Consider the following 20,526-nt stretch of genomic DNA (forward strand, 5'->3'; position numbering starts at 1 on the left):
CAGAGGTTTTCTTAGGATGAAGGAAACCTTGCTGCATGACAAGCAGGAAAGACAAGTAAACAAATTGGAGGCAGATGAACTAGAGATCGGTGGGCCCTGCCTCAAGCTCTTGCCCAGGCTGGAAGGCCCTAAGGTCCCAGGAACCAGTTGCAAGCTCAGCCTGAAGCCCTGTCTCTGAAGATTTCATCCACCGAGGGGGGCTTTGCAGGGGCAGGAGAGCATCCTGGTGGGGCAGGACTTGGGGCAGAGGTGGTCACCTCTGGGAAGGATGCCCCCTCTACCCAGCCGCATTTTTCCCTTGACTGGAGAAGTCACCAGAGCTCCATGCATGGAGAAGTATGGATGCTGTCTCCTCCATGAACCACCTGGGCCTGATTCCCACCATTCATTAAGTTTGGGAAGACTTGAGCATAGCCTCCCTCAGAATACAGAGTGGTCCTTCCCTATGTCTAGCCTCAGTTTCTCTTGCTGTGGAGTTGGAGCTAGAAACCAGGGTCAAGCACCATCAAAAGAGAAAAGTCAGTGGATTGAGTCTCCAAGGCCCCGTCCAGATTCCCAGGCCCTGAATAAGCTTGCTCAGCCAGTTCCCCCTGTGGCTCTCAGAGCCAGAACCCACCACCCCAGGCTCACAGGCTCTGGGGTTGGAGCTGGATGCCCATGTCATTAAGAGAGAGACTTTTATTGTTCCCATAGGGAAGGGAGACACAAGGGGATCACTAAGAACTACAGCGGGTGCCTGCAAAATAAATTAAAACAGAAATGCGTCAAAACGAAAAGGAGATAAGAGAAATGGAGAGTGGCTGGGAGGCTGCACTGCCCAGGCGGGCAGGCTCTCCAAGGAGAAGGTCGAGCAGTCCTGGGCCTCAGCCAGCCCATGTCTAGTCCCTCTGTCGGTGGTGGCCCCAGGCTCCGAGCCCTCCGGGGCCGTGACCTGAGGCCTCCACGCAGCCCGGCCGAGGAGTGGCCAGAGTCCTGCTGGGCCCACCGGTGGGGGGGCCTGGCCAGCAGCGCGTGGCACTCTGCCCTGGTGGGGTTGCGGCTGCCCACCCTAGTCATTGGAGGTGACGTCGATGTCCTCCCCGTTGGCCTGCTTCGTGGCAATGCGCCACCGGTTGATATGGTGGGAACCCTTCTTCTTCTGCTCCGACTCGGGCCCTTCCTCCTCCAGCTTCTGCCGCTTGTACTTTGTCCTCCGGTTCTGGAACCACACCTTCACCTGGGCCAGGGAGGGAGGGGCACAGGTGAGAAACACCCAGGAAGCCCCCAGCAGCCACTCAGCCTTCAGGCTGGGCTGGGAGCCGGATGGGGAAACCAAGACCAGGGTCGTCTCCGCTGGCCGGTGCCACCTGATGGGTCTGGAGGTCTTCCCTTCCAGATGCAAATGAGGGGCACAGTGGGCCTGAGAGGGGCTGTTTTGCTGTCCGCTCAACAGAGGGGCAGAAAAGGCAATGGCACCTGACTCCAGTACTCTTGCCTGGAAAAATCCCATGGACGGAGAAGCCTGGTAGGCTACAGTCCATGGGGTCACTAAGAGTCAGACATGACTGAGCGACTTCACTTTCACTTTTCACTTTCATGCATTGGAGAAGGAAATGGCATCCCACTCCAGTGTTCTTGCCTGGAGAATCCCAGGGACGGGGGAGCCTAGTGGGCTGCTGTCTATGGGGTCGCACAGAGTCAGACACGACTGAAGCGACTTAGAAGCAGCAGCAGCAACAGAGGGGAGGGAGGGGGTCTTGGAGCTGCCGCGCATCATGGTTCCTGCAGCCATCACATGGGTCTGGATGGTTGGGGTGAGCCCCACCCCAAGGTCAACCCTGTACTCAGAGCAGCACGAAGAGGCAGAGCGGACACAGCTACTTAACCCGGAGGCGCTGTCCCTGCCAAGGGCAGTGTCCAAGACAGCGGAGCACTCTGAGGCCCACAGACCGCACTGCTGAGGCGCCAGCCTCTCATACCATCAGGTCAGTCTGTCTCACAAGAGGAGCCTGTCTTAGTAACCTCAGGTAGAATCCTCCATCCCGCCTCAGAGGTGGAGCTGGATGGGTGGGGGGTCCTGGATCCTTGGGTGCCAGCTCCTCAGGGTAGTCTGAAATCCACCAACGGAGGCCTCATCCTCCTTACACATCGGGGTGTCTGCATCTCCACCCAGTGCTCTGGACTTGCTGCCCCCACATCACCAGCCCCTGCAGCCCATCCAGATGTGGGAACAGGTCACACAAGGAATAGCTGGGAGAAATACTAGGGGACAGAAGTGAGCTCCTTCTTAAACACAGAGAGCCTCCCAGCTCATGTCAGGCAGTGAGAGCCCTGACAAGGGGAGGGGTCGGAGCCCAGCAACTCTCCTGTGTGATGTGGAGGCAGGGCGGGCCCATGATGCTAAGCCCATCTCCTCTAAGAAGGCTCCCTAGACTCGGTCCCATCTCTCATCATCCATCCCTTCTCCCGCCTCCTCCAGCATTTGCTCAGTGCCCAGCCCACAACAGCCCTTAACATCCTCTCCTGAATGATCTGGGAGGATCGTCCTGGTCCTTCACTAGCTTTATAGTTTTAGTTCTTGAGGACTGTGGAGAAAACCTCACTTTGTCAAATCCTCCTGACTACACAGTCCTTTTCTTGGCCTTGCAGCACCAGGCCAGACCAGATCACCCTCAGAGTTGGTGAGAGGGGTTGAGTGCTGATCATCTGCTGTGTTCCCTCCCCTCTCTGGACTTAAGTCCCTCATGCATAAGAGAGATGCTTTCTGGGGCCCTTTACAGCTTTAGGGCACCTTCTGGGCTTTCGTTCCACAGGATACCTGGGGAAGGTGGTGCCAAGGGGGCAGGGTTATGAGGCATGGAGGGTTTCCTGAAATAATAGCACATTTAAAAAGCAAGTAGATGGGCTTCCCAGGTGGTGCAAGTGGTAAAGAATCCGCCTGCCAACGCAGGAGACATAAGAGACGTGGGTTCGATCCCTGGTTGGGAAAATCCCCTGGAGAAGGGCATGGCAACCCACTCCAGTATTCTTGCCGGGAGAATCCCATGGACAGAGGATCCTGGAGCACTACAGTTCATGGGGTCACACAGAGTCGGATACGACTGAAGCAACTAAGACAGACGCAGACAATTGCAGTTGGAGTGACCCGTGGCGCCCATACAGGCGGTGAGCGGTAGGTCATGTGTGTGGGACAACCGTGAGCACCTCGCTGCAGCAACAGCAGTGACGACTAAAGGGAGAGCCTGGAATCCTGGGGTGGGGGGAAGCTAGAGGCGATCCTCAGAGACACTACACAGATCTGTCCCTGCTCCCTGAGAATGGGTGAAAAGCACAGGCCTTAGCCACAAAGCCCGGAGCTGCAGCCAAAGCTGGGCTGGCATGCAGGCCCAGGGGGCAGCTTCATGCTCAGGATGCCCCGCCTTCCCATCCTGCAGACACTGCCCCCGTCCCCTCCGTGGAGCCCGCCCCCCCAGGGCTTCCATGGCACCACTGGTCCTGCCTGTCAGTTTCCGAGCACCAGGGTGGGTGTGAGGGCAGTCAGTGCTCCGTGCTACACAGAACAGCCACACAGACAGGAAGAGATGACTGGCCTTGGTGGACGGAGTGAGAGGAGGCCTCCTTCCTTCAGTTCCAGGGCTGGATTCAAACCCATTGCCTGCATGTCCCAGCTCAGATAGATGGAGATGGCAGATGCTCCAGGGGCAGGGCTTCTGGATTCCGTGCCCACCTTTCCTCAGGCACAGGGCTGGCTGGGCCCTGGGTGGTTCTCGGCACAACCATTTGGCAGCCAGCCTGGCCCCTGCCCCCCACCCTGGAGCCCACTGTGACTGTGCCAGCCCGTAGGCGGGTGAGCTCGCCCAGCCTGTGCAAGGCGTGTGTGTGACTCAGGCCTGGATGCAGGGCTGGGGCGGTATTCCTGAGAGCCCCAGGGGCTGGCTGAGGGCTAAGCATGGCCAGCCTGGTGATGTACCATCTGGGGCAGCACCAGGAACACAGGGCCCTTTCTGCACCTTCTCCCTCCCCCATGCATTCCCAAGTCTCCTTCCAGAAAGGAGACTCATCTCTAGTGGGATGGGCCTAGCCTGCTACCCTTGCCCAGCATCACTGGCCCAAAGAGTGAAAGCTTCAGTGGTGGAACTTGGGGCACAGAGTATGTTTTCACACCAGGGACAGCTTCCTGGCCAACCCAAATGAAGGGCAATTCTGAATATTTTCTCCATGAAAACTACTAGGGTCAAGGAGGCAGCTCTCTAGAAACGGGGATGAAAACTCTTCCCAGGCAGCCTGGCTATCTTCCGGAGAACAGCCTTGGGCTGAGTGTCCAGATGCTGTTTACAAAGACTGTCATAGCAAGGGGATGCTCATGACTTAGTAATATCAGTGAAAACGGCAGGATGCACAGTTTGGGCACAGTGTGATCACAACCATGGAAAAACAAAGCCTATGCATGGGGAAAAAAGACTAGAAGGAAATATACCCAAAGTATGGGGGACTTGTCTTCTTTCCACACTTCCGACTTTTCTTTAATGCTTACTTATAACAATTAATAGTAATTTTTTATTTGGCCAAAGAAAAGGAACTGGGCCCAAGTGTGGGAAGAGTTAAGAATGACACCCCATGAACTTTCCAGTCCAGCCAGGCAAATCTGGGGTCATCCCAGAACTCCTTCCCTAGAGGACAGAAGACCTAGAAAGGAGCCAGGTCACATAACGTGGCTACCAGCTCAGTGGCAGAGGCCTTGGGAGGCTGCCTGCCCCCAACACTGGCATGCTACTCACCTTTCTTTAAGCCCAAGGCACACTTGGCTTTCTGACCGGGGAAGCCCTCACACACGTCTGAACCCTCTGGGTTTGGAGAGAGGTTCCTTGTGGCCTTCTAAGTCCCTACCACACTCAATGTCTCTCAGTCTTTCTGATAAGCAAGATCCTTCCAAGAGTCTCCACTTTTGTCCAAATTACACCACTGGGATCACTCTTACTTAGCCTTTGAAACTCTGTTCCCTTGTCCCCGGATGTGGCCCGCTGCCTGTCTGTACTTCCTTAGTGCGTTTCTCTGTCTCAGCGACAGTGACTCCAGCAACGTGTTAATTTATTTGCTCAAACCTCTGTCTCCTCATCAGACAGTATGGGAACCTGGAGAACAAAAGTGATGTGTTAGCTGGCTTTGGAGGCCCAGTGGGCATGTTCCAGGTATACTCAGCTGGCAGGGCAGAGGTGAAGTGACTGAGCCCTATGCTCTAGGAAAGAGGCACTTGTGCCAACCTGGAAAACAGGGGAAAATCAATGGTAGAGGGATTGGACTCTTAACTGGAAAAGGGGTTTGGAAATTGCTGACTGCTAGAGAGATGGGATCCTTTCTTGGCTTACTTCAGTGGCCACTTCTTTAAGAGGGTCAATTCCTAATTCTTTCAGCTGTGGACTGGATTAACCACTTCTAGGGGGAAGGTGGAGAGGAAGATCCATTGTTGAGGGGACAAGGGTCAGCTTGAATTAGGCTGACTGAGTGAAACCTAAATTCAGGTATGGATGAATGAATGAATTAATGAATGAATGAAGGTACCAAAGCATTAGTGGACTGATCACTGTATACACTGATGAATGAAGATGTGCGTGAGTGAATGGACAGATGAACTTACAAACAAGCAAACTATAGCTCCAGCCAATGTTTCAGACTACCTTTGAATGAACCAGGTCTGGATCCCTTCTTTTCCTCCACTCCCCAGTCTTAGCCCGTCCTATCTGGGCCCCTGCACACTTTCAGGTGAATACCTGTCCTCTCCTCAAAGAGTTCAAAATCCTCTATCAGGGGCATTTGAGTCTTGTAACTCTGATACAAGAGGTTTCTCCTTATGTCCTACTGTTATCGCCTCTGTTTTAATTTAAGCCCGTGTCCTTCTATTCTGTCTCCCTCAGACACAGAGACACACCACTCTTTCTGGTCTGTCATCCCCAGACTAGACAGATGCTGGGAGGCATTAATCAAGCCACTCCTCAGCGCGCCTCCCTGCCCTCTCCACTGGGGATCCGCTTCCTAACATTTGACCACGTGAACTGCTCCCACTCTCAAGGTCAAGCCCAATGCCATGCTAAGCTCACCCCTCACTCCCCCAAACTGATGTTGCCTCTGGCTCCTCATCAACCAGAGTCCTAATTCTTCCTAAGCTTTCTGGTTTCCTCCTCTCTCAGTCCACCCTGGATGCCTTCACTCTCAGGGAGACATCACAAGATTTGCCTATCTTCTCAGGACCACAGCCTCAGAGAACCACTCCAGCCTCCCTTATCTCTCCTGTCCTCTCCTGCCTCCCACTGGACTCCTGGACTTTCAGAGGTGCAGAAGTTCTTGGAGAAGAGCCAAGACTTAGGGAAGGGATGAATCCATCTCAGAACACACGGTGAGCCAGTAACCTTTCCTAAAAATTCAAGTTCCTTGGATATCTCCCTTTTATCCTTCCCCCAAAGGGAGATATTCCAGGTGGGAAGTCTCTTTACCATGCCCTTCTGGGGAAAACCCACAGGCAGGTGACCACAAACTTCTGCCTCCTAAGATCGCCCCCACCCACGCTCTTGGGCCCTAAGAAGGCAGCCACACTCGATAGCTCCCACACCATCTTAATCCCAAATCCTCCCCCTTTCTTCCCACCAGTCTAGACGGCCCTCCTGTCTCCATGGCTGTGGTCTTCCAGGAGCCTTCCACCCATGTAATCTCCCCTGACCTCCTCAGTCCACAGCTGTGGCTTCAGTAGGACTCTAGTCACTCACCCCTTGCATGCCCTACCACTGTCTGAGGAATCTCCAAGGCCAAGAGACCACATTTCTGCATCCCTTTCCCTCACAATTCAGCTAAACTCAGCCAGGTAGGTCAAGAAACACCTCCTGAACTGTCTGGAGTTGGAGGAGCAGCTAGAAATACTGACAAATCCATCAGCTGGAGCAACCAAATGCTTTCTCTCCCTCCCCCTAAAACTAATGTGCCCCTCCGCCCATGCACAGAAGCACACAGAGGCGCTCCATGCCATGTGTACCTATGACAGTACCTGACCTTTGGGCGCTGATCACACTCAGCCCACATGTCCTCCACATTACGGGCACACATATGTTCGTGCATGTGTGCTAAGCTGCTTCAGTCGTGTCCAACTCTTTGCAACCCTATGGACTGTGGCGCTCCAGGCTCCTCTGTCCATGGAATTCTCTAGGGAAGAATACTGGACTGGGGAAATGGACTAGGCAGAGCTCCCCAAGCAGGCAAATGGGATTTTAGTATTTGTCTCCCTGCTAACTGACTGTGTGACCTTGGGCCAGTTACTTCATGCCATGCCCTCCTCTAGGGGATCTTCTCAACTCAGGGATCAAACCCATGTTTCCTGCATTGAAGGTGGATTCTTTACTGCTGAACCACCAGAGAAGCCTCACACATATGTTACATATGCTCATTACACACACACACACACAAGTTCACTCAAACTCGAGGGTCTGATCTAATCCAGGCCTGAGTCTGCCCCACCGGCCACCAGGATTGAATCTTAGATGGCCTTCACCCTGGTCAGACTGCTGGGCTACGCTACAGCAGAGAGGAGCAAAGGGCTAGAAGGAAGAACTAGCCCTTGCCCAGGGCCCCTCCTTCCTCCTCCTGGATTAACTCACACCATTAATTCCACTCTCAACCAATTTAAAGCCCTATCCCAACTAAAAAGCTCCGGTTGCCTACCCACAGCATCCCATGCTAGAGCTTTGGGCATACAGATACCCCTGAACTCTGAACCCATACACCGATCTGCTTAACCCTCCCTGAAGTTTTATCCATGAATTGGTCAATAAAACTCTATCACCTATGACTGATCAACAATCAGCTATGAAAGTGCAAGGGAATCACAGAAGCAGAGGGACAGAAAGGGAGCAGTGATGCCAAAGAGTAAGGGGAATGACTGATAAAATTAGCATATGGATAAGTATACAAGTCAAGAGAAAACTGCCCACTCATTCAGTACATGTTTATGGAACATCTACTCCTCGCTGGTCACTGAACTGGGCCCTGGGGCACAGCAAGAAAAAGGAAGGCTTGCTCTCTGTCTCCCAGAGCTGAGATGCTCAGGCCTATTGTTCATTAGGATCACCCAGAGAGCTACTTTATAAACTTCCCTGGGTCACACCCTGGAACTCCTAAGAGAACCTCCTGAGCAGGCTCTAGGAATCCGTATTTTAAGATTTCTTTGAGAGATGAATGCAACCAGTGTATATATAGTCTGACAGTTGGCATGGCAGGTTATTAAACAATAGCAAAATCCTACATATATTGTGATATGCAGGAGATATGCTGTGAGTCCTGAGAATCTGGAGGACAGATTATACAGAAATACAGAGAAATAGAATATAGATAAGCCAGATGCTCAGGGCTAGAAAGAACCCTGGAGTTCATTTTATTCAACCTTACAGATCAGGAACTGAGGCCCAGAAAAAAAGACAAAGCAAGAGTTGATGAGATGATAACCATTATAGACGTATGCATATACTGTCAGCTGCTAAAGATCTATAGAGATGGAAGTTTGACATGGATGGTAGATATATAGAAGGTAAAATAGAGTAGATGATAAAGAGATAATCAACAGTTGGGTAAATAGGAATTGTTGTTCAGAGGAAAGATAGAATTAATAATAAATAGGAAATATAAATTAACCAGCTTTGTGGAGGTAATTTAATGAGAGTAGACAGAAGTATATGGCTAGATATAAAATAGCTATCTGTGAGGGACAGAACAGAGAGCTCTGAGAGACAAATATAGATATTGACAGTAGAAATAGATGGCAGGGGGCTGATGGGAATGACTGAAGCTTGACAAATAGCTGATAGCTAGATTTGACAGGTAAGCTTGCCTGGCAAATACAGCGAGATGGATAGATAATTAGTTAATTATATAGCCTAGGTCCAAATAATAGTTACAAAAGGGACAGAAAGCAGCTCTGCTGATGAAAGAGACTGAACTAAGAATCAGTAATTCCAGGTGGAGACCTTATTATAACAATAACTTGACATATTACTTTCAACAAAGGGGAGAGAAGTACTGGGGATGCTAATGAATATTATTTGAGTTCAAGTTAGGTATCTTTGATCCTTAAACCTATTTTCTGAACGATGAAACCAGAACTCAGAGAAGTTGAGTAACTGGCCCAAGGTCACACAGTTAGCAGGGAGGCAAATACTGAAATCCCATTTGCCTGCTTGGGGAGCCCTGCTTAGCTCATTTCTCCATCTTAAAGGCCTCACCTGGAAAGATGGGATTCTACAAGGAGGTTTCTCAGGCTCAAATATCCCACAGTTCTATTATTTTGTTTGTTTCATATGCTTAAACCAGCTCATTTATCGATGCAACAAGATTAGCCATGAGTTTTGATAGTTAACAAAGCTGGATCCATTTTATTTTCTATCTGGTTTTCTTTTAATTTTGTAAAGTTTAAAAATAAAATAAAATTAAAAATAAATATATGTTTAAGCACCTTCTAATAAAAATGAGAGGAAACAAGCATTAGGTTTACTAACTGGCATTGTTAGGCCCAAATATTGACAGGCAGATAAGTTCAGTTGAAAGAAGGTCAATTAAAAATGCTCTCAATTAAAAAAATGGAGGTTTAAAAACAATGACATTATTTCAACAAGTGTTAATCTGTGGGTGGTGGACATAAATGGTTTTGTTTTCTTACACTTCTGCAATTAAATTTAATAACTAATAATTTTAAATGAAGGTAACTATAAATACCATTCTTAAATGACACCTTGTTTGAAACAAAAATTTTAAAACGTTTGCGAAGAGGGAAAAGTGGGTGTTATTTTATTAACTTGTTTTTTAAAAATACCTTTAAAAAAAAAGTTTTTAAAATTTAAGTCCGTTTTTTTGTGAGCTTTGTCTTTGCAGTTAGAACAGACCGGCTAGCAAATCTGAAAAAGCCCGGGTCGTGCCGCAGAGATGGGAGCAATGCATTGATGAAACAGGGCATCAGACAGGTAGGACATGCGTCGTGAGCGGCAAAGAGTGAGGTCGGGGCTGGGGACGAAGTTGGGTTTGGACTCCCACATGAAGCCTTCTATCTAGCCTCGCTACCCAGGAGACCCCAGGCTGCACACACACACCCCAACCCCGCCCCCAGCCCGGCACCATCTCTCTGTCGGGACTCGGGTGGAAGATGGTGGTGTGAGAGGCGAGCAGAAAAAGGAGCGGAAGATGAAATGCCGGCCGCGGGCGAGAGCCGCTGGGCCGCCAGCCGACCTCTCTCTTTGCCAGTATGGAAGCTGTCGGGGACGCGAGGGAGTTAAGGTCTCCCAAAGCCTACCCAGTTACAGAAATTCGCCTCCAGGGCAGCAACCAGCCACCCCAGCGCGCTTGACTCCGGGGGGACCGAGAGCTTTAGCGGTGCTTCCAGACAACATTTATTTATGCCAAAGTCTTTACTTACAATAAGGCCAGATCTGCTTCCCTATACTTCCCTTCTAGTTCTTTAATTCTTTAAAATCAATTACAAAAACACTACGTAGTGATTGTAATTTCATCCAGTTCAAATCCCTTCAATGCCATCGCAGTTTATTCCCTCCCCAACTCAACAGCCCTTCAAGTGATGAAAACAGGCCCTGAATACCAGAATCTACTTTCCCACCCTTTCCAGGTCCCGCCGACGCCCGCACACACACATCGCCGTTTGAGCGTGGTGCCAGTCCGCCTGCACAGAGACCAGGGCCGGCCTCGGACCCCGGGCAAGGGCGCGCACTCCCGGCTAACCTTCTGCTCTTTATAGCCCGGGGACCCGTGGTCTTTCTCCCCACAGCGAGGCCTTCGCCCCCGTCGCCCCTGCATGGCAGCGGAGCCAGTACGGGACAGGCCTGGGCACCGCACACACCTCCGAGCGCCCCCAGAACAGTGGCGGGAGAAGGGCTGCAGTCACCGCAGGGCTGAGACGACACCAGAGGGCCCGGGCGGGCGCGGAGTGACCGCGGCGTGGGTGTTCCGCGCCCGGCCGGCTCCCGAGGGCGCCCGCCGCCTCCTGACAGCTGGCACCTCCCGTGGGCTGTGTGAGCCGGGCCGGAATAAGGTTTGATCCCAGCCTCTGGGTAGGTCCTTAGTACTTAATAAAAGTCCTGTGGCCCCTTAGAGGCTGTACGCAGTCGGAGGGAAGGCAGTCATGGCGGGGGCGCCGCAGGGGTGGCAGGAGGAGCCGGGGCCGGCTGGGGGGCGAGGCCGGCCTCTCCGGCACCCGCCCGGCCCACCTCCACCTGGCCCAAGGGTGCAGCGCGGACCATTCATTACCTGCGTCTCGGAGAGGCTGAGGCTGCCGGCCAGCTGCTTCCGCTCGGCGCCCACCACGTAGTGGTTCTTCTCGAAGGCACGCTCCAATCGCAGCAGCTGCGAGGGCGAGAAGGCCGTGCGGATCCGCTTGGGCTTGCGCGCGAAGGGGCCGTGCAGAAGCAGCCCGTCCTGGGGCACGTCGCTCGCTGTGGCCGCGTCGCCGACGTTAGATACAGACAGAGAGAAGGGCACCGTGAGCTGCGGCCCGTCCGCCCGCGAAGCCGGCCAAGCTCGGCCCTCGCGCCTCGCTCGCACACGCCCGGGAGCGCTCCGTTGCACTCTCCAACCCTTGACACACGCACACCCACGTCTAGGCTTTCCCCTTTGCCGCCCTTTCTTTAAGTCCACTCCTCTCCCCGAAACCTTCTCCTGGCTGAGAGCTATCGGGTCAGGGGACGCCCAGAATCAGCGCTGCGGATCACTGTTGGGCCAAGAGGCAGGCCGGGGTCTGGAGAGGCACCCACACAGGGCCTGAGGAGCCTAAGAGGCCAAGGGAAGCTCTCTTTGTCTGGTATGCCCAGTCGAGTCTCCCTCAAAGTGGACCAGGGGTGGAGACAGGGTTGGGTGTCAGGAAAGTGGCAAGGGGCACAACCTGGCTGTCAGATGTCCCCGTACCAAACGCAGATTCAAGAACTGAGGGTATCTTAGGAACTCTCCCTTCACACCTGCTTAAACCAGCCTTGCAACTAAATGCTCAGGCTACTAGCCCATAGAAAATTCCTGCCAACAAGCGGAGGCTCTGCCTTGCAAGTGGTAAAAATAGGCCAGGGGCCAGGTCAAAATCCAGACAGCATCTAGAGGTCTCCAGTTAGGTTACTTCTTCCCAATAACCCACCTCTTCCCCCCGCCCCCACCAGGTCATCAGATAAAATCCTCTTCCTGCAGACTTACTGCTCTCTGGTGGAAAAAGACCTTGCTTCATCCCTGAATAATCTTGTGCTGAAGAGACATGTGTATAAATAACTAGATGTCATCTTTCTCCCTAATAGATATAGATATATTGGTTTCTGCATGGGCGTATGTAAATATATGCTCCAGCCTCCCTACTGTCTTTTTCTCCTAGAGTGTAACAGTCCCTTGGCAAATGTTGGCCATCATGGGGACTCAGCTGCTACATGCAGGACGAGGGCTGACATTGGGCTGAATAGGGCTGAGGTAGTAGGGTCAGGAACTACAAAAGCTGGAACAAGCTTCCATCCACAGCCCCAGTCTCAAGGAATCCCCCCACTAGGCCCTCACACAACCTCTGGCTTGGTTGCACATGCCAACAAGACTGGAAACAGGCCCTGACACCATCCATGGATTCCCATGCAGTGACACATACTAGTACCCTAACCCACCAAGAATGCAGAGCACTGCACGAAATGTTTTGACAGTTAGCATTTGAGATTGACTGATCCAATTAATTTCTTCAGAAATGGCCACTGGTTTGACTCAATTTGATTTGTTGTTTTGTTCTTAAGACAATTGTTTGGATAATTCAGTTGAGCTCTCCCATCTCTGGAAATATCTCTGTAAGTGAGGCAAGGGCACATAATTGAGATGCTGTTGCTACAACTCTCCAGGTAACTGTTCATGTCCCTCTGCTGGTGGAAACTGCCTGACCTGATTTTCTCCAAGTCTATGGGCTTTGGACATCTACATAGGAAAACTTGATTGCTGGGGTTTTCTGGGGAACAGCATTGCCTAGGAATGAGTGGCTAATGCCTGGGTGGGTGGGGGGAGACAGAGTCCCCTGAGAGGAAGAAGCTACTAACTTCCAGTTGCCTTATCCATTCCAAGTGACTGGATCTATGCTGCTACAAAAGTGAGTGGGATCACATCACAGGAAGATGGAGGGGTGGGGACACCCTGCCCACTGGGTCCTTCAAGGTGGGGGCAGAGCCTCAGGCCTGATAGAAGGAAGAGTTTAGCTTGTGGTGATGGAGGGGACAGATGATTAGGGGAGGTGGTCTGGCAGAGAGGGGTAGGAGGGAGAGAAAGGAGGAGAAGGATCCAGGTGCGGAAAAGGATTACAGCCTCAAGTGGGAGCCAGTGTGATGAGGCCAGAGAAAGGTGGGAGAGGTGGGTGGGAAGCAAACACTCCTTGTTGATGTTAAAATAAATTGCTTCAAAAAACAATAGCATTCCGAGCTCAAGTCAAATACCAACAGTGGTTTTCTCTGGACAAATGAGCTGGAGAGGGAGAGAAAGCCTAGCACACCCCTGTGATCACAGGCTTTGGCCTCAGCAACTTGACGGGGCCCAGGCTGGTCAGAAATGATGTGGCAATGTGGAGACACCCTCGATTTGTGAGTGAATGGGATACAGAAGTGTGAAGGGTAGTGTGGGGCTGAGAAAACAGGACTGCAGCCTGCCTCAGTGTGTGATTTGATGGGTGTTTTATAATTCCGTGCTGTGTGTTGGTCACTTGTGCGGTAGAGTTCTCTGTGTTTGTCTTTATAAACCCAAAGTGGAGGATGGAAACAACAAGCTTCTCTGTCCTGACATACACAGGACCATTTGGCTCAAGTCTGGCTATTTTAGGGGAAAGATAGACTGCTTGCGGTCTTCTTCAGCTGGGGAGAGAATAGCCATTGTAAATTCATTGTAATCCCCGAAGGGGCAGATAGCATGTGTCCTGTAATCTGTGTGTGCATGTGCAGAAACACAGAAGTCCTGACCCAACCAAGAAGAAGCAGAGACCAGGAAAAACTACTCAAGAGGCTGATTACTGATGAAAGCTATGATTTCAAAAGAAGCAAGGGCTTTTTCCTGTAAGGAAGAGTATGTTTAGTACAAAATTAACCATCCTGAGAAATTGATTAATAGTTTCATGTTTCTATAAGAACCAGGGTGGTGCCTATGAGCCTGTGCCACTCTCACTCTGATCTATGGAGAGGGGACCTCAACCGTCCCTACCATGGCTTCAGTTTGCCTTAACTGGACCACAAGGGCAGAACACGCTCTCGGACTGGGGTTGCAGTGTGGCCTGTTTAGAGACAGTCTGTGAGAGTAGGCTGTCAGTTTCAGGCAAGGACAGGTGGGAAAGTGGAAAGGGGCTGGCTGAGTCTTCCCTGTAGCTAGTAACTGAACCCCCCTCTGCCCCGTTTTCCTCCAGCCTCTCTCTTTAAGGCAATGTCTGGGAACTAGCAATCGACGTTCCCAGGACTGAGGTGGCAGGAACTGGGAACTAGGGATTCGAAGGCCTGGGGCCTAAGCTGCAGTGCCTCCTGGAGATGCTATGGCAAGCTGGGGGCTCTGGGCCGGTTGGCGAGGCGGAGAGGCCTGGGGCTACGAGAAGGAGAAGCCCGCCCGGGAACGGAGATAACCTATTCCCCCCTCCTCCTGCCGGAACAAAGGCTCCCTTTGAAGCACCGGCCCATTACCACCACCAGTCCCGAGGGCCTAATCTCCCACGGCCCCCTCCCGACTCAGCTTCCCGGCCTGGAAAGTTCCTGCTGCCCGAGGGAAATAGCATCGATGTGCGGCTAACTCGCTGTCTCCTCCAGCCCCTCCTCTTCAGGCCTCGAAAGCCGCCTTCGGCTTCGGGTTCCCGCCGCCTGGTCCCGACCATTCCGTGCTGACTTTTCTTCTCCCAGCGCCTTGCTCAGCGGAGAAGCCCTACCCTGCGCGCCGGGACCGCACTGTTGGAGAGCGCTGCGCACAGAACGCAGACGTTTTCCTTTTCGTTCGTGTAGGGTTTTGCTTCTTGCATTAAAACGGGGCTGAAATGAGCATCGCAGAGACCCGGTTCTCTAGAAAACGCGGCGCCGGAGGGCCTGAAATGACTCGGCTCACATCCCCGAGGGCCCCCGAAGACGCAAGGACGCTGGGGCCGCAAGGCGTCTGCCCCGACGCTGACCAGCCCTGAAGCCAAAACCTCTCAGAATTAAAAAAGTCATTCCGTGCCCAACGGATTCTCGTGTTCAAAAATGAGACCACATTTGGCTCCATCTCCGCGTCCAGACACAGTTCTTGGGAGAAAAATGCAACCGTTTTTGCAACTAGACAACGTGCCCGCCGGTGCTGAAGGCTCAGGGAGCGGCGGCAATTTCCGAGAGGATTTTGCCGAGGATTTATTCAGCCTCGCCTGACTGGGGATGCTCAGAGCCGGAGCTGGATCTCTTACAAGGCGTTCCCGACCTTTGGTGCCACGGCCCTCGAACCCTAAAAGCCGGTGTCGGCGAGGTCAATGGCGGGAAAGGAAGCGCAGAGGGCATGGGGCGCCCGGTCTAAAGCCGAGGGCGTCGCCGGGGAGGCCATCTCCGAGTGAGCAGAGTCTACAGGGGTCAGGACCGGTTCTGCCCTCTTCTTCGAGCTCCTGTCCCTCCTCTGGCCTGCTAACCTCCGGTCCCTCCGCCGCCCCAGCCCGAGGGTTTACAAACAGCCGCGACTTTCAAATTGGCCTGCAGTCGCCAAGTTTTAGAGACCGGGGACCCAGCCCATGGAGGACCGAGGTGGTTTGCTCAATTTAAAATAATACTTAATTTTATCAGTAAACATTGATTTTAATTGACAGACTTCTTTCCCATAGCGGCTGACACCATAGGCATTTTTTGTTGTTGTTCCGGATGATTTGGGCAAATCTTTGAAATCCCCAGAGCAGACAAGACTTCCCACAAAAATTCTTGCTCAAACAATTACATTACCTTATTTTGTGGGATCTGCTGGGTCAGTATCTATTAGCCAGATGGGACTCAGAAAATTGTCTGACAAATTGGGGTGGGGAAAGCGGCTTTCCATGATACAGTTAAGCATCTATACCCAAAGCTTCAAGAGGTAATTTTCTTCTGTTATCTAGATAATTGTACCAAATACCCAATTTATTTTGACTGTGTAGATCCAGTTTACCACCAGATCAGCCAAAGCTCTAATCACGTCCTTTTCACTTGTTTTGCTAAGAGCCAGTTTACCTAGCTCTGAGTCAGGAAACCTAAGGCTGAGGTCTGGTCTACACTAACAAAACTGAAAACTAAACCAATTACTGCACAAATTAAGACCACTCCAAAAAAAGTGAGGGGGGGGGGAGCAAGAAGAAAGAAAAGAAAAGAAAAAACCAATAAATGCAAAGAAGAAAACGAACTCCAACTAATGGAACTCTTTGCTTGGAGCAAGTCAGACCACTGAAACCTGTGTGTGTGTGTGTGTGTGTGAGAGAGAGAGAGAGAGAGAGAGAGAGAGAGAGAGAGAGAAAGAGAGAGAGAGAAAGAGAGAAGTGGGGGATCTTCCTTACCAATCCCATTGCCCAGTGCAGTGCCTACGACCTTAAAAGCCCTCTGCCCCCGCCCCCTGCCTGGGAGGACTTCAGTCGGTACCCTAGCAGCCTGTCGGTTCCCGGAGTCCTCGAGCGTCGCGGGAAGCCGGTTTGCTTTGGCAAACCTTCCCACCCTGGGTCCGAGAGGCACGTGAGACTTGGAGAAGTCGGGCCGAGGTTGCTGAGAAACATCCCCAAACAGAGGAGCACTGAACACTGAACATTAACTCTCCAGTTCTCCCTCCCCTCTGCCCCTTCTTCTCACAGAATCGGGGCAAGCAAGTGGACTTTCCCCTGTCTCCTTGCGCCAGCGAAGGCGGATCCCTGGGAGTTGGTGGTGGAAGTGCGAACGTAGTATGGTCCCAGGTCCACCTGGGTCGGAGGGAGGGCGGCCGACGCTGAGTTTTCTGGGATGGGGCTGGCTCAGCCTGGAGACATTAAGGCAGGCCGCAGGGAGGACCAGGAGAGGCTCCAAGGATGCGCCCGGGCTTGGCGTCCGGACCGGCATCATTCCTGGAAAAGCCTGGAGGTCCCAACCTGGTTCTCTGGGAGGGAACCCAACGCGGCAGAAGAGCGAATGGATCTGGCGCGGCTCTTCCCTGCTTAGGAATCGGCCTCTGTGGACCTGCAACCTTTTCTGACACAACTTCTGAATGGCCCCGGACTCCCCCGAGCCTTCCCCGCGCCGCCGCAGCGCGGGCGCAGGCCCGCCGCCGAGGCGGGCACAACGTGGGCACTCACCCTGAAAACGGTGGCCGAAGAAGCGGTTCCGCAGCACCCAGGGATAGAAGTGTAGAGGGTCCCGGTGCTGGGCGCCGAAGAAGGAATGCGGGGGCTGCAGCGGGGAGGCGCCCAGCTGGTGCGCTGGGTGCACGGTCAGCGCGTGGTGGTTCATGGCCTCGGGGAATACGAGCTCGGGACCGCCGTAGAGCGAGCGGCCGGCGCCCGCGGCGGCGGGGAAGCCGCTCACGAAGGCTGCTTCGGCTGCGCTGGGGTGAGGATAATTGAGCGCCGTGGGCCGGAGCGGCTCCTCCGAGGCGGCCGCCGCCAGGGGATGGGAGCCTGCGCCGCCGCCGCCAGTGCCCCCTCCAGTGCCGCCGTCCTTGGCCACCAAAGACTCGATGGTAAAGCCGCGCTTGGCTGTGGGCTGGAACATGGTCGCGGCCGCCAGAGCCGAGCGAGGCACCCGGGCTCTGGGGAGCGCTCCGCGTCCTGGCGCCGCCGCCGTGCGGGGTGTGCACCCAGCCAGGCACATGCACACACACCAGCACCCTTCACCTCCCCCGCCCGCCCGCCCGCGCTCAGCCCCTGCCCACAAGCCAGGCGCGGAGCCGCGAGGGGCGTGCGAGCCAGCGAACGCAGAGTCGGGCCACGGCGCGAGGCTAGGCGCGCCGGCCTCTGCGGCCAAGCGGGCAGCTCCCGGCGCCGGTACCGGCGCGGGCTCCGAACGAAGCTACGAGCTGCTTCTACCGCCTGGGGACTGAGCCCGGCCCCTTCCCTTCCGAGTCCAGCCAGGACCGACCCCCGCCCCCGGTCCTCCCAGCAATGTCCTGCCCGGCCTCGGCCACCGCGCTGCTAGGCGAGAGTTAGCGGGCACCTGCCCCGCGCTCGCCCATTGGCCGCCGCTCACCTGCCCCAAGGTGGGGGGCGGGGCGGGGCGGGGCGAGGGACCGCGGGAAGGGAAAGGAGCCAGCAGTCGGAGGCAAAAACCGGACTGGAGCTTGTGCCGGGCGAGCTAGGCCTCCTCCTGCTCTCCCGTCTTTTCGCATCTCTGCCCTTTAGCTGAGTCTGGCGGCAGCCGCAAGCGTCTCCACCCAGGCGGGAGCCGAAGGAGGTGTGTGAGGGGTCTGGGGCTTGGGAGAATCTCCAGCCCCACTCCCCAGTGTGTAAACCAGTTGAACCCTCTCCAGTTCGTCCCGGGATGTCGTTTCAGTTCTCAGATAACTTGAATTCGAGTGCAATGTGGGTGTTTGGGGTCCAACGAATAGATTTCTCCTGAGAACTTGCTCCCCTGGCCGCTAGGACCCTCGGAATCTCCCATCGTCCGTCTCCTGGGACGCAGTCCGAAGCCGCGGCCTTGTTCCTGAGGTTTCTCGTTTTCTGGGTGGTAAGGGGGACAGCTTCGGAAAGCGGACGCGCAGTTATTTTCAGAAGAGGCCAGGCCAGGGAGAGCGCTGGAGGAGCTGGCGGAGTGGTCACCCAGACGTCTCAAGCTGCAGTTCTCCGGGCTTGGAAGCAGGACCTTGGCCCAGCTACGGGCATCGCGACCGGCCCGCAGGGCCATCTGCTTTCCTTGTCTTCTCTGATTGTGGAGCTCAGGTGCAGGCAGTCCAGGACAGGCCCGGGCCTTGAAGACACTGTCTTACGTTGGAGGTGGCCGAACAGTCCACAATCAACGCCTAAGACCCTCCAAGAAGACACACAGATCATCCCGGGAACGTAGCGGCCACCTGGCCTCCTCCGACTCTCACCTTCCACTCGCCAACGCGGAGCAGCGGACTACTCTACTCCAGCCAGTTTCCATTTCGTGCACTAATTCGTCGGGGATGAGAGGGCAGTTGGGAAGGAGAACAAATACTCAGCAAACTTTTCCACCGGGGCCTTCCAATATCCAGGCCTAAGAGGACACTAGGCGGTGATGGGGAGGCTGGGACCCGCACCCTGCCAGTGCACTGCGAGAAGCCGACCTGCTTCCTCGCTGCTGCCCGGCTTAGTCAGAGCGGCCTGGCCGCGGCCCGGGTTCGCGGATCCAGGCAGTGCGTCCCGGCGCCCAGAGGCCAGAAGGTCCTCGTGCCGCGAGGCTCTGCAAGGACTCCAGGCCAGGTCTTGAGAGTGGCCTGCTTGAGCGCCCGCAGTCTCGGCCAGGGAGAGCGCTCCGGGCGCCCTTGTTGCCACAAAGCGGGTTAAAGTCTATTTTCCACTCGACTGGTCCGAAAAGCCCCCGCGCGCCGAAGCCGTTCCGGCCCCCATGGGAGAGGTGGGGAGGAGACGGCGAGGGGGTGGGGGGAGACTGCCGCACCCTGCAGCCGGTCGCGTCCAGAGCAGACCCGGGCGGAGCACCTCGGAGGCGCCCCAGAAACACCTGAGGAAGGACTCGTTACTGAATTCGTGGCGAGGGCTTGTGTCTCTTGCTGGCCCCTCCAGATCTTTCTGGCTAACTGTGCTGGTCTCTCCGTTTCTGGCTAAGGCTGTCTGTCTCTTTCTCCCTTTCCTGCCTCTTTACCGCCCTCTCCCCCCACCACCGCTTTCCCTCTGTTTCTTCCCCCTCTCCCTTTGCCTCATCCTCCGTTCCGGGTAAGGAGAAGCTCCCCTGAGTGGGGATAAGGACCTAACCAGGCCATATCGCTGGGGTGGTGAGGGCGCGAAGCTGGGCAAAGACATGGAACCGAGATTTTCGTTCTATGTGGAAGGAGATAACGTGAATTTTGCTGGAGCAAGGTCCCCGCAGGGAGCCAGGTTTAGCTGGATAAGCATCACCCGGGCCTGTTCTCTGAATGTGCCGAGGAGGGACTAAGTGCTTGGGCCTGTGACCGAGAAGACTGGAGCCGGATAGGGCTGAACTCAGCCCCAGGCTTTGTTCCCCTAGCCGGTGGTGAACCTCACCGGTCTAGCTGCAGGCCCCCACCTCCTACCTCACCGCAAGGCCAGACATTGACCCCTGAACTCACTAAATTGGGCAGGTAGAGGAGCTTGGAATCTACTGGGCCATTCTGGACATATCTACACTGGCCACAAGGACTTTCCTCATCTGGCTCTGGGTATACATCTCCCTGTGTAAATCCATAGACTTTTATAGTAACAACTCCTTCCCTTGTTGTCGCGCTTTCCAAATACTTGGACATCAGTTGCCTGTCATTAACCCTGTTTACAGATGAAGAAACGGACTACACGGGACCAATGACTGGAGTCTGGTCCTGGTCTGGGTTGAGGTGGGACAGTTCAGTGGGCCTGGCCTGGTTCAGGTTCTGCCCCCATTCTACCCCAGC

At 54.1% G+C, this 20,526-nt stretch overlaps 1 protein-coding gene across 2 annotated transcripts; it reads right to left on the reverse strand.

Moving 5' to 3' along the window:
• Positions 1 to 667: 667 nt before the first annotated feature.
• Positions 668 to 17,795, reverse strand: EMX1 (empty spiracles homeobox 1). Of its 2 annotated transcripts, none has more exons than XM_055539072.1 (3): positions 17,282 to 17,795; positions 11,266 to 11,450; positions 668 to 1,216 (listed from the first exon to the last, which is right to left on the reverse strand). In XM_055539072.1, the coding sequence occupies exons 1-3, from the start codon at positions 17,793 to 17,795 to the stop codon at positions 1,049 to 1,051; spliced, it is 867 nt and encodes a 288-aa protein (XP_055395047.1). In that variant the 3' UTR covers positions 668 to 1,048. The 2 variants fall into 2 exon arrangements, with proteins under 2 accessions (XP_055395047.1, XP_055395048.1); XM_055539073.1 differs by having other exon boundaries at positions 11,266 to 11,446; positions 17,278 to 17,696.
• Between the last annotated feature and the right edge of the window lie 2,731 nt (positions 17,796 to 20,526).

This window comes from Bubalus kerabau, chromosome 11, assembly GCF_029407905.1.
Source record: "Bubalus kerabau isolate K-KA32 ecotype Philippines breed swamp buffalo chromosome 11, PCC_UOA_SB_1v2, whole genome shotgun sequence".
Lineage (NCBI taxonomy): Eukaryota > Metazoa > Chordata > Mammalia > Artiodactyla > Bovidae > Bubalus > Bubalus kerabau.